General features: G+C 42.4%; 1 protein-coding gene across 1 annotated transcript in view; it reads left to right on the forward strand.

Annotated features, from left to right (window-relative positions):
* Nucleotides 1-14299, forward strand: part of LOC144150941 (uncharacterized) — a 54263-nt gene that overhangs the window by 26592 nt on the left and 13372 nt on the right. The window contains exons 4-10 of the mRNA XM_077682241.1: nucleotides 1474-1917; nucleotides 7344-7385; nucleotides 7682-7723; nucleotides 8017-8058; nucleotides 11369-11410; nucleotides 11718-11765; nucleotides 13510-13551. Coding sequence (XP_077538367.1) covers nucleotides 1732-1917; nucleotides 7344-7385; nucleotides 7682-7723; nucleotides 8017-8058; nucleotides 11369-11410; nucleotides 11718-11765; nucleotides 13510-13551 — 444 coding nt within the window. The 5' untranslated portion in view covers nucleotides 1474-1731. The remainder of the gene's footprint in view (nucleotides 1-1473; nucleotides 1918-7343; nucleotides 7386-7681; nucleotides 7724-8016; nucleotides 8059-11368; nucleotides 11411-11717; nucleotides 11766-13509; nucleotides 13552-14299) is intronic.

Genomic DNA, 14299 nt, shown 5'->3' on the forward strand with positions numbered 1-14299 from the left:
TGTAATGTAGTACCGTGAAGATAACATGTGTAAGCGATATCATCACAAACTGAAGGATGGGAAGTGGGTCGTCTGCAATATCGGCAGGAAAAAGAAAGGTTGGTACCTGTTAAGATCACCATTAGAATTTGCCCGCTCTTACTATAGTGGTGAAGAGAACTAGAATACTATCGAAATACCATTTCGAACGTGCCTCTTTGGCTTTGTAGACTTCCCACCATTTTTTCGCTGTTCGGTTTTGTTACAAGGCATGAACTAAGTCGCAACAGATTAGGCTGAGTTTTAGCACTAGCATATGGTGTCAGTTTAAGGTTGATGGGGCTGATAACAATTTACACGCTAAGCCTGTAAGATAAAACATATGGACGCGAATAACCGCCGTGAAGTCAGGCTTCCAAAAAGAATTATGGGACAATTCCCGGAATGTGTGCTTGGATCACACTGCGGGGCATTCTGCGTAAATTCCACGGCTCAAAAATTATGGATGCTGTAACTTTAAACATCCAACCTAGTTCTTTACATTTATAATGGAAGGTAGCTAAATTCTGAGATATGCTGATATATTGAACGCTATACATTTAAAAGTTCAAAACAGCTGCTCAGATATGCTCAATTAAACACTGCATTTTGATTAAAGTTTCTCCTAAATTCTTACTACTTAGGAGGCCTTAGTGCCAAAGGCAATAAAAAATTGAAATGTGTTTTATGGCCATTGTAGTTTACGTGTACACAAAGGCTATTGCTAGCATATAGTGCGCCGCTTGCCCTTTTTTTGCTGAGTGTTGGAGGCCCACAGACACATTACAGCGAGTGTCTGCGCTAAAAGGTAGCGTAAGCCATCATATGTCACCAGGGGGTTATTAAGAAAAACGATTGATTATTGAAATATTAAGGAAGCTACATTTTTCACTTCGTGTAGAATGGAAGAATAATTCTCGGCTGGCCGCTTGCTTAGGTATTTTGAGACATATGCGTCAGACGTATCTTACATCATTGTGAATAAACTCTATGCCACCGAGGAGAAGTGTGGCTACTAAAACAAGAGACTTCGATGGAGTGCAGGTCCGTGATGTTTTGGTCATATAATATATAAACTCCTGGCAATATTAATTTAATTATAAAAAGTTAGTGCGGGAACACCCAATACCGCTACATTTTTTGTAAGGTATTTTTCATAATTGTTCAACATGTCTCTTTTGAACACTGAAATTGGACGAATGGCAATATGTCTGTCGTCGGGAAATTCAAACGCCTTGCAATATCGCTTCTTTAACTTTGCATGTTTTCTTTTCTCTCCCCCATTCGACAGCCGTTGTCCCGGTGTAATTTAAAGAGAATTTTATTTGGCTAATCTCCACTTGTTTTTCTTCCTTTAGGAGCTCAGGCCTGCTCTGTCTGAATATTTTTTGGTTATAAGGCTAGTTTACTTCAAGGTGTGGTGATAAATTTTGTGCTTTTTCCGTATGTTTACAGGACCCGGAGCAGCAGCGCCTTCACCACCATCCCAGCAACAGCAGCCGCAACTGCAACAGCGACAACAATTACAAGCACCAGTTTTGAATCCGGCGCAACAACAACAAAGTTGGCGTGCTCCAGGCTCTCAAGCCGGACTTGGCGGAAGCTCTGGAGGAACTCCGGGTCCTGCTTTTGGGGGCGGTTTTGGTGGGGGCCTTAGTTCCGGCCGGGGGCCTACTACGGGTGGAAGAGCAATTGCAGGAAGTGCCGGCGTAAATGTCGGAGGAGGCACTGGTAGAACTTCAGGAACACCGAATTCTGGGGCTGGTATTGGGGGAAGTACTAACGGCCAGTCCGTACCAGGAACAGCCACACAGCTTGGGAACAGGGGTACAAGTGGCCCTACTGGAGGTGCTCCTAGGCCTGGTCCAAGCACTGCTGGCATTGTGCGACCAGTTCCAGGTAGGTACAAACTTTTTATTATGAACCCCGCAAGCGTACTGCCGTTATCAAGAGAGTTCCTTTAAGCAAAAAGCTCATTCCAATTTTGAGATGTTTCGGTTGTCACCGGAAATGAACCCTGTGGTTTGGTATTCTAAGTACGCATTTTTGCACCGAAGTCGGTTTCTATTGTTTGTAGCTAAGCAATAGTGGCATGTAATTCAACACCGTGTACAACTTGCCCTGAAGGCTGCCGTTTTACTGTGATTGCTTCTAGCGGAACTCCTCAAGTAAGCAGTCGAGTAAGCGAAAAAGCATGGGTTGGGAAGAATCGCAGGTTAGGGACAAAATGCCATAGAAAGTCGAACCTGGCCACGCTTATTATGCACATTTTCTGAGCGGGGACAGCTTAGCTGTGCACTAAAGCACCATTCGGAATATATTTGGTGTAATATAGAATTAGGCAAAGATAGAACTGCGCATCCAGGAAAGTATTTCAAATGAGTTACGCTGCTCATTTCGGAAGGCTTCAATAAAACAGACTAAGAAGACATGGGCAGTATAAATAGGCCAAAGATGGCAAATATGATAAAAATGCCATATCGCTAGCTCCAGGGTTATGCCGGGCAGATCACTGTAAATAATACCTATAAGTCAAGCGTAAAACAAGCCTGTACCACAATGCTTATTGTGACTTTAGGGAATATCACTTTGGGGACTTTTTCAGCTGGTCCAATCTGTAGTAAATATAGAGCACTCGCTGCAAAATATCTTGGGCAGGCTTTCACGCGTATATTTTATTCAGCCAAGTTGTTTTGCCGTTGGAAATATAGACTAAACATCGATATGAATGAAGTAACTTAACCTGTTAGTCTTCTACCCGCAAGAAAAGCTAGATGCCCTGGTAGTATCACCCTGCGCCTCATCAGAGACAACATCGACATGTGTGGCACTATTGTATAGCCCGTTTCCGTACTCTCCGTTCAGTGGTACATATCTAGGACACGGAAAATATCGAAAGTTACCCCGGTATTTAGGGAGGGCGGCCTATCGTAACCGTCCAGTCATAGACCGATTTGATTTGCATTATAAAATTTACTTACACGACACGGTTTCTGTCAGCGGTATTCAATACCAACGGCAATTTTCTCGCTCGGCCAATTAATATGTTAATACTATGCTGCATATTATTAAACTTGTCACAGTCGTGATCTAGGACACGCAAAAAACCTTTGATACAGTTGACAATCACACTGTGCCAGATAAACTTCACAAACACCTGTGAAAGTACCAGGAGAAAACCTACGACTTATTAAGTTTGGTATTTTTTGTGAATGGCCAGGAGAAAATACGCACTAGAATGTAACGTCTTTACAGAAATACATAAACAGAGGTGGAACACAGGGGTGTGCATATTGGCCTTTTATTTTTACCGTCTATGTTAAAGTCTTGCCTCAAATACTTGCATCGCAAATGCATATGCGCGCTGGTGACACCGCTATCATACTCACCGCTGCAAAGGAGCATGAACGGTATCGTAGACTGGACGAAGAGATAGCTAAAATCAAACTTGTTTTTTAGTAAAAACCAACAGAAAGAAAGTTTAATTCGTAATTTTTTACTTGCGCAGAAAAAAAGAACAAAGTACGTTGTTATAAAGCGGCCACAATTTCTGAGAACTTCAGCATAGTAAGTCAGTGAAGCATGACAGTACTAGTCTTAACTTTATATTATTAAATATTTCAATACATTGAAATATCTAGGTGGAAAACATTGGCAGGCGCAAACAACTTGGGTTTGCTCTAAGCTAGCCCCTCGTTGTTACGCCGTTCTAAAAAGCTCGTTATTGTTCCTATACTAGCGTTTTGTTTATCCTATAGAATGCTTCATTTTCACAGCGGAAACGTCGACGGGTCTGGGACAGAAAGAAAAGAAAAGACAGGCGCTGACAGCGCTCACACAACCGGCGCTGACAGAGCAGCGCCTGTACACTGTTGGTTTTTATTCCCTTTTGTCTCGTCCGATTTCGCGCTCCGCTGATACAGCAGTCGTTTGTCACACAGCTTAAAATCTGGGTGCCGGGCTCATACTACTCACCATAACCAAGTTAGACGATTGCAGAGCGTTGGAAGAAATACCAAATTTCGCGACAACCATGAACCGACTACGTCTTTACTGCAGAGCTTAAAATATCACTTTTTCACCACATGCGCGAAGTAAACACAGCACGCTGCACACACACCGTAGTTATTAGCAATCACCCACTTCATGTTTCTACTTAACAGACTAATAGGATACGCAAGAAATTCAATGTTTAACGATTCCAATGTTCCCTTTGCTGATAATGTGTTCGGTGAACGACCTCTAAGTACGTTGGGGTAAATTTATGGGATAGAATTCTTGTTGATCTGAGGAATTATCAATATTTCTGTAAGAAGCTGGATAACCTTGTTACGTCGTAATAGGACGAAGATTGTTCTCAATATTAGACGTGAATATACTTTTTGTTCCTGACATGTGTGTTAGCAGTGTGCTAGGTTTTGTAAAACAGCAACTGTTGAGGTCCATCAACTCTAAAAAGTAATAGGCACTGTATAGTGCTTTGTTTTGATGTATACTATCTATCTAACTTGTTTATAATACGTTACGGTTATAACTGCGATTAATAATACTACTGCTGCTTGCAAGAATGCGCGTCAGCTATTGAAATCTCCACAAAACGTTGGATATGGTTTCAAGCACTCTCTAGTGATGGTATTTTTTGTATCATTCATGTCAAAGAAAAGGTAACATGAATCAGAAGAGCTTAAAACATTTTTGTCCTGACATTTATGCAGTCCAAAAAAAAAGGTTTCCATTAGGTAAACCGCATCACTGTAATGCGTCGAAGGAGAATAAAAACAATATGCAGATTTATAAAGATATGTTACAGGAACGAGCCGGATCGGTACTCTTTTAACGGATAAGTGCGAGGGTTTAAACAACAATTGCCTTACACTCAAAGACACCAGCTCTCCAAGACCGTCGGTTACAATTAGGCAATCCGAGTAAATGGAGAATGCTTGGGTCTCGTAAAACGTGCGGATGAAGTTCTCACAGAAAAACGCATAGTCCTAAGTTTAAGTAATAATGTGAATAGACAAGAATTAATAGTAAACATGCAAGCAGAAACCGTCCCCCTCTTTGTAAATAAATGCTATATGGGCTACAGAAACTCTATATACGATAATGTCGCTGTGGTGATGCAAATTACAAGAAAGAAATTTGGCAATTATTTGGTTGGCCTGCTCGGCATTCGGCAGTTATCCTCAGGCAATTTTAATATACTCTCCCTATTTAAAAATAAAAGCTGTTGAACCCGAGTGAATTCTAGACAATTTATCACCGGGCCAACCATTCAGAAAACATGGGGATTGGCAGAAGAGTAAAGAAAATTTAGCTTGTCGAAAAAAAAGAATAGGAAGACATATATTAGTGAGAAAACTCCTGGACCGCAAAACGCTTCCCGAACGGCAGAATAACACAACGGCTTATTCACAATCTAATCTCGTACTCACCCACTCCGCGCCTACGCCGGAAATCACAGCTGTTTTAACGAGCATCATAATATCCTTATGGAAAGCCCGCGACTGAGAACCATTTTTAAAGAGCCACAACGCGTAGTCTATCGCCGTTCAAAAAACCTGCGGGACATGCTGACCTCTTCCACGATCGCATCGCCATCTTCGCATGGATGTTCTCCCGCCAAAAAGCTCGTTGCAAAGTGTGCGCTCACATGACCACGTCACTAACAGTAAACAGCACAGCTTCTGACTTTTCCTCAAAAATTAAAGGCGATTTTAATTGCTATACGTCGAATGTAGTAAACGTCCTAGAATGCTCAGTCTGCGCACTCCAGTATATCGGCCAAACAGAGACGTCTTTGAGGCTCCGCTTTAATAACCACCCGGTGCACGCACTTTCCTCTCCTGGGCTTCCTTTGTCTAAGCATATAAATATTCGCGGTCGCTTTTTCGAAAAAATTAGGGCTACTATATTGGACTCAAGTTTACGTTCGCATCACGAAAGGGTGTACGTGATTTTTTAGTTGACACATTTAATACAGTTAAACGCGGTATCAATGAACGTGTAGGAAAGTTACCGTGCCTCTTGCCCTGATATGCCGGCGTCATTGCATTATCACTATTGAAATCGTAGAAGCAGAGCCACCAATTTTAATGTGACTTTACCGATTTGTTTGATGGCGCTAACGGAACCGATATGAAATGTTTCCAGTAACGATGACATCTTTGCTTTTTATATCTCAATGCTGCTCCTGATGTGTTTGCGTATAACGTGCTAAGCTGCAATTCCCGAAAGTTATCATTTTGTTTCAAAAGGGCAGGTGTTCATACCCCTTGACCCGATCCGATATTCCGTACAAGTTCTGTATTTGAAAACTTTATGTTAATTCACACGTGTACAAACACCACGTGTGAGATTCTTATTTTATTATTGTTATTCTTTGTGTGTTTATTTGTATCTGCAAAGTGCAAAACTATTCGTCAGACTTTATCATATCGTTCCTATATATTCCGCGCGCTGAATTACCGATGTTTACTCTGACGAAGACCGGACCCCGGTCGAAACGTTAGTTCAATTATCGTTTTCACACACACACACACACACACACACACACACACACACACACACACACACACACACACACACACACACACACACACACACACACACACATATATATATATATATATATATATATATATATATATATATATATAAACATGAACAAACACGTGGCCTCATAACTTGGCCTCCGAGGATAATCACTTCTTGAATACATTCAACAATTACACGTGCTCAGCACTACCTATACAACCTGCTGGGCACCGCAACCATACTACAAGTCCAATTTCCTATTTGCCGACAACACAGACAGAGCAATGACACACTTATCACCATTTTTTTTCTAAATAGAAAGGTGTAAATATCTCCCCTACACTCTGAGTTTTGCGCATGGCAATTACAACAGTCTTCAGCACTGTCAACGAACTCGCCTGACTTGCTGTCCTCCAACAAAAATGGAGACATATGCGACCATGCCATAAATTGCTGTATATGCAACAGACAAACTATGTAGGTGCTGTGACAGTTGTGTGAGATGCCCGTGCTTAAAAAATACAAGCCTACATTGTTATTTTTTCCGTTGAGGTTTTTCTTGTGTGCGTGCACCCCTGAAATTATTTTTATACTACGCGTGTTTTTGCATGAACGTAGTCGTGAGTCAGCCCCGTAGTTATTGATGTAATCTTGTCTCGTTATTCGTGCTGTTTTCTTATTGGATTTGTATTGGCTCACCCAGCTTCGCGCACTTGCTGAGTGTGTTACGAAATACAGCTTTCGAAGCGAAATTTCTCGCAAACATATTGCCCCACTTACTTCCGCAGGGCAAAAGCCAGCTGGTCCTAGCAGTCCCCAAAACAAACCAGGTAGGTTTTGCTAATGCTTTTTGCCATGTCATGTAATATAATATTTATTTGTAACATTGCAGTTTTTATTCGCATGCGGCGCATAACCCTGGAAAACGTGTATAAAAATCGAGTGACATCTGTGCTTGTTCCACATTGCTCCGTAGTTTCAGCGCCGCCATATGTTAGTTATTTACCCAGCTTCAAACGCGCAATAGTGTTTAGCAATGACTCATGAAGAAAGAATTTAGGCAGAAGACGAAATATAGCCTTTGGGGCCACTTCTTACAAAGTTTTTGCCGCTCTTACCTCCACAGCGCAGAAGCCGGCGTGTTCCGGACGTCAACCAAGCAAAGCAGGTGGGTTTTAACGATGCCTTTTCAGGTTGTAACGAAGTGTCTAATTTAAGTTCGTAGCTCATATTCACTGGCGATTTATCTGTCTGGACAAGGTATATAAAAAATCAATTTATATTGCTAATTGTTTAAAATTGCTCAGTAGTTTTCACACCGCCTACGTGGCTGTTTAGCCTGCTACAAATGAGCGATGATGTTTCAGAATAACTCATGAAGGAAGTCGTTTTTGCAGAGGATGGAGTAGGGCTTTTGGGGCCAAGTATTTACAAACGCTTTCAACCATCTTACCTCCGCAGGGCAGAAGCCAGCTGGTCCGAGCAGACCACCACAAAAACCAGGTAGGGGGTGCTGATTTTTTGCCTGGGTATTGTAACACGATAGCTTGTTTTTATACCGCAGTTTTAATTGACTTCAGGCGTTTAAATATACACAGAGTACTCGGAAAATCAATTGACATTTACCAGATAGCGCAAAACGTCCTAAGGACGTCTTCAAATGGTCCAAACGTCCTGGATCCTATTCTGGGCTTCCGGGGGACATCCACAGGAATAGATATTGTAAATGATCCCTCAATGGTACATACAAGAACTTATTTTGGATCAGAATAGATTGTGAATGATCCCTAAATGATCCGTTGTATTACTTCTTTTGGACCACAATCCATATGGACGTGTTTCGCTGCTGTTACCGTGGAGGAAAGGCTAGCTATTACAGTAATAAATTATCCTAATTTATTACAGGTGAGGTAAAAAACACCCCCCCACTTTTAGAAAATCTGCAGACCACCCTTGTAAACAGGTGCAAAATGTCTGCAAAGTTGCAGGCCTCTTCACCTTTTTTCTTAGTTGGTGGTCTTTCCTTACACCCTTTTTCTTTACGCCGTTTTTCTTAGTTTCGAACACCCTAATTTGTAGCTTTATACCCTCCTGTGAAACAACGGTGTTCAAATAATGAACTCCCTTTTTGAAGGGTGTTGAGGTGGCGGGGAAGATTTGTTTGAATTTAATAAAATTCTATAAGTAATGGAACACAAAAACTTCCTCGTGATAAAAAAGTTTTTGCAAATCGGCGTGTTAATTTGTATATTCTCATAGTAAAATCTATAGTTTTAAAATTAGCGCTAAAAAGTCTGTTTTTTGCGACAAGCCCACCGACTCGATCAGGGGGCCCTCCTCTGCTAGATATAAAAGCAAGGAGATCAAAAGAGCGCCTGTACGTTAAGCAGGCACTCCCTGTTCCGTATGCATCCCCTTGGTTTTCTTCCTCAATTCATTTGCGGTCCAAGTGTGACTTGTTCGTACTGACTGTTCGTGTTGATTGCTGCGCGCTCCACCTATTCACATTGCCACAAGTAGCTGCTGCCCTGGCCACACCCTTATTTTAAGGTGCTAAGCAACCTTACGCCCTTTTTAGGGGTGCTCAAATGAACACCCTTTTTTTGTTCATACACCTTTTTTTCGCCATAAAACGTTTTAAAGGTGTTCGCCATGCGACAAGATTTTTACACCCTTTACGGCCAGAAAGGGCCTAAGAAAGTTTGGTGTGTAGTGAGACCTGTTGCCTTAGCTTGTAGGTAACTTCAGACTAAGAATAAAGAAAATTAGTTTGTATCCTAGAAGTGTACGAAAGTTGTCCTGCGGCATCATTTTGACCACGTTCTGAGGATGTACGCTGGACGGACAAACGGATCTCGATTAGACTGGCTGAGGATAAGATCTGGACAACCTGGGGATGCTGAAATGTCCAGAGTCGGACATCCTGAGGATTTACCCAGGTTTGTTTTGCGTTACCTGAGTTATGCTTGTTTTCAATTGCTCCGATAAATGTGCGCCAACTTACGTTGTCTATTTAGCCCTCTTCAAACGTGCCCTAGAGTGACATGGAACCTTTGATCAATAACGACTCATCAAGAAAGTCGCGTTGTCAGAGGACGAAGTACCGATTTCGGGCCCGAACATTTTACAAACGTATTCTACACTGTTACGTCCGCAGAGCGCAAGCCAGCCGTTCCGAGCAGTCACCCAAAGAAACCAGTTAGGCTAATGCTTTTTAGAAAGTGTTCTATTACCGGATACGCCAAGATTTTGATGACGTCATATCCGTCACGAAAATAACGCCAGCACAACGAACACAGGAGAAATGCCAAAAAAGGTTCAAAATGACGCGGATGGTGCTGTCGCATAGGAGAGGTGAAGCGAAGAAGTGCATCATGATGCTAACAAGCGCCAACAGTTAGCGCAAGCTGCATCGAAGTGACGCCGACGGGCGAATGACGCGAACGCCGACTGATTTGATGCGAAGAGAAACGCCAGCCCGCCAGCGTGTAGAGGAACGCGTTTGCGCGTGCACGGTTAAAGCTAGATATACTACCTCTCACTTTCCACAAGCTGAGCTCGTCGCAACGCATCCGTCTGCCGTATACACCACGGAGCAGGAACGAAGTGACCTTTTTAAAGACGATAGTCTTTCTTGGGCTACTTAAACCCAGAAATTTTGGTCTGTCTGTATGTCTGTCCGTCTGTCTGTCTGTGACTCGATTCAGCCACCCGGCCAAAGCAAAACACTGCCTCCGCAATAGTCTTATATAGTTACAGCTAAAGCTACCCGTCTATGTCCGGTGTAATGTTCATACTTGTCAACATTGTTGAAGAAGAACAAGGCATTACGCAAATATGAGATAACAAATCAATACAGAAGTGATATTTGCAGTGTTCCTTTATAGAAAAATCAAACATGCTTGACTTTGCGAAATTAAATACTTCATCAACTCCAGAAAAAGAATTCACTCCGCCGTCGCCTGCTGTCGCCAGCGCCACTATAACTTCTGGCGCCATTTTAAGAAATCAACCGGCAACAGTTATGCAAGGTTCCACTAGATAGGTTCTACGTTCTGCTTGCAACGCACGTGGAGTAGAGAAACGCGGTTCTGTAAACGTTGAAGTAGGGCGCTTCGATTAACGCGCGTCTTCGCCGTACGGCAGCGTTCGCATCGAGACACCCGGTTTGGAGCAGTGGAACGCGGGAAGTTTAAAATGATTTAAGCAAACATTTGGCGTCTTTACCTTGGGAGGAGCGCGACGCAAGAGGAACAACATGAGAGGTGAGCGGGAAAGCGAAGGGAGGCATTTACTTCGCAAAATCCGATAAAGACTACCGTCTTTTGACGGAATTTGCAACGAAAGGAGCAGATACGCGGCCAATTTTTTTTGGAAGTGACCCGCTAGCAGGACGTCCCTCACCCCACACACAGACAAGACTGCTGCCATCCCGCAAATCATGCTCCTTTCGCTGCAGATTTCGCTGCACATTTCTTTTCGTGCTTTACTGATTCTATGACAGAGGAGTCAACCACACTTTTGTTTTCTTGGGTATTTTAGCGCAATGTTATTTTTATATCCCACTTGCGATGTTTCAGTGGGGACAGAGGATATATAAAGAAATATAGATTTGGGCTTTTACTTGTTTCAGATTGCGGTGAAGTTATCTCGCCAACCTATGTTAAAATTTTTTTCGCTACATATGTGCGGTATCGGGTTGTGTTACTCGTTTGAGAAATGACTCCTGATGAAAGCCACTTTGGCGGAAAACGAACTACAGTGTTCTGAGTCACATTTTCTTCAAAACGTTTCCATGGTTTCATCCACGTAGGGCAGATTCCGTCCGGCAATAGGATGCCCACGAAAAAGCCGGGTAAGTGCTACTAACGTTTCGTTTGGTTATTGTGCGATGATATTTATTTTTACTATCGCAATTTCCAATAAATTGCGGCGTATTGAATTTGAGAAGAATTTATATGCAGAAAAATGAAGTGACGCTCCTTATTCTTTCGCATTGCTCCGAAGTTTGCAAGTCAACTTCGCCCGCTGGAAATGTGCCGAGGCGGAATATGTTACTCCTAATTAAAAAGGACTCATGGCGAGAATTGCTTTGGCAGAAGACGGTCTAGGTTCACATTTTGGAGCCTAATTATTGACAAAGCTATTCCACACTATTACAGAGGCAGGGAACAAGCCGTCTGGCCCCACCAGTCACCCCGCAAAACCTGGTAAGTAATACTGATTTTTTTGGTTTGGTATATTGCCGCTCCACCATTGCTAGTATGCCTTGCCTACTAATACAGCTGGAATTGATGTAAAAACTCACCTAACCTGTCATCTTTATTGTCTGAAAAGATATAAAATAATTGCTTGTGAAGGCATAATCTGTCTATTTTACTGCGGGAAAAATCAAGCCAACTTGAGCAGCGTACCTCGTCTCAGACACGAGATGAGAACAATGAGCCTTCCGGTCTCATTCTTAGCGTTTCAAAGAGAAAACGGTAAGACTTATGTTGTTACGAATGTAAATGGTTGGATGGGTTTATTTACAATGATAGAGAACGTCCGGAAATGGGGGCGTCTGGTGTAAAACCTGTTATCATAGCCTGCGAGTTTCTACTTCCTCTTCTACGACCGCAGTGTGTGTCCTTCCGATCGTTGTATTTGCGTCTAGGCTGCGTTGCAGTTGGGCCGCCCCGGAGTGTTTCCTGGGGCATCCACCACTTCATAACTACGTAACAAATTGAACAAGTGTGCGAAGCTGGGCGAGTCGGTAAGGATTCATGATTAGAAACAGCGCAAGAGACAGGACGAGGAAACTGACATGGATGGGCGCTGTCCTTGTCAGGTCAGCCCCCGTCCTTGTCAGTTTCCTCGTCCTCTCTCTTGCGCTGTTTCTAATTACGTAACAAAATCACGCTACGGTTTACAGAGAGGATGGTGAATAAAAGGGTCGATTAATGAATGTACATGAAATACGCTTGCTTCGTTTAGGTACGCATGGCCAGCGCGAATTATTCGAGAAAGAGGGCAATCTTAGGTAGCAGAAATTTCTTCATGGTCATATTGACTTTTGCCTCTTAGAATCCAATACACGTGTAAAAATTGCCATAAGTTTTTCGTGTTTTTTAAAAATCTTGGAGTAGCGTTTGCCGAATAAACAGTGAGGTCGAGGTTTATGGTGAGACGATACTAAGTTTATAACCTAACAATTTCCTTGGAAAGTAGGAATAATGAGAGCTTGAACATAAACAACAAATGCGTTTGATTTCTGACTGGCCTTGCGCTGCATCAGGGTTAAAGGAGCCCTGAAGAGAAAATACAACTTCGTTTATTTTGAAAGAACTAGGATTCAGTATCTCACTCAGCTCCATTAGAGTCACACAAGAAGTTTTTTAACGAAAAAAGCAAGAAGTATTTAAAAAAATTTCAAATTTTGCGCCACAGTGACGTGTATGAGCAGGAATGAGGGCATACGGGCCAACAATATAATATAATTTTCAGTGCGTTAACTGCACGTTTGCATTCAAGTGATGCGGTTAAATGGAACCAGAGGCCCCATTAAAGACGTCCAGTCATGTGTCGTCGCGACAGGTCAGTTGGGCAGCCGCCAATCACACAAACAAGGTTCCGTGACGTCATAGAAAAGTTGCGGGAAATTGGCTAGGGGGTCGCGACTGCTTCACACGTTTTCTTTTATATCTCCGTTATTTGTTCGAAGATTGCGATGATATTGGTATCATTGTTATCGTGACTAAGCAGTCTTTCTAATAAACCCAACTTGTATTTTGTCTTCATGGCTCCTTTAACATCAAACCTTATGTATCCTTATCTAGCCCGCTAGAAAAAAAAAATGCATGCTTCACAAGTGTTGTAGCGAAATAACTAGTGGTAACAGGGGGTTTCGCAAAAACAAAATACGCCCTTGGACATAAAATTTCACACATGCACTCCCCACTCTTCACCCCACAGGACACAAGCAGACTGGTAAGGGAGGTCACCATAAGAGACCAGGTACGTGCGAGTGATGCTTTTATTAGTGAGGTTTTGGTCCTCCTTAAAGTGCATAAATAGCGCCAGAGTTTACTTAAGAACCGAATTCCCGAACCAGTGTGTACGTTTTTAATACCTGAGATGATTCTTTCTGACAAATTGGGTTTGGGCTATCCAATTGAGCGGATTGCCTGCTACAACACATCCCAGCCAACAATGAACTTGCGGACCATCTACCTTTGTTACAAGCCGATACATATAGTCCTATAGAAAGCTTGCTGTGCACATGGACAAAAAGAAATGTCAAATATTGCTAATTGTGCATTGGCTGCACTATGGTGCCTTGCTGTAGGTAAAAAAACCAGGGCTAAATGTTTTTAGGCAAAAATAACAGTAGATTTATTAAGTTTCTCCTCTATTTTTTGTTTTCGCCTAAGCCATTGAACGCTTTGCCGAATAGGTTCGTTTAAAATACGTATGCATTACTGGCGAAAAATTTGTTGGGCTCTCATTTCAAATGGTAAAATAAACCGGGCCACCTCTACTTACGTGAAACGGGAGAAGGGGGGAATCATGCTCTGTTTAAGTGTATTCAAAGATTGTATATCTCTCTTTTGTCGCACGGCACGCAATGATATACGTGACATTCCAATTGCTAAGACGGAGGAGAAGTAAAATTTGAAACAGAGTACTGCAACTTTTGAAGTTAAAGTGAGTACACAGAGAAACAACAGTGAGCAAGCTAGCGCGAAAGAAAGCGAGTGTCCTG

The sequence above is a fragment of the Haemaphysalis longicornis genome, unplaced genomic scaffold (genome assembly GCF_048455015.1).
Source record: "Haemaphysalis longicornis isolate Haplotype H1 unplaced genomic scaffold, Haemaphysalis longicornis Haplotype H1 scaffold_81, whole genome shotgun sequence".
Lineage (NCBI taxonomy): Eukaryota > Metazoa > Arthropoda > Arachnida > Ixodida > Ixodidae > Haemaphysalis > Haemaphysalis longicornis.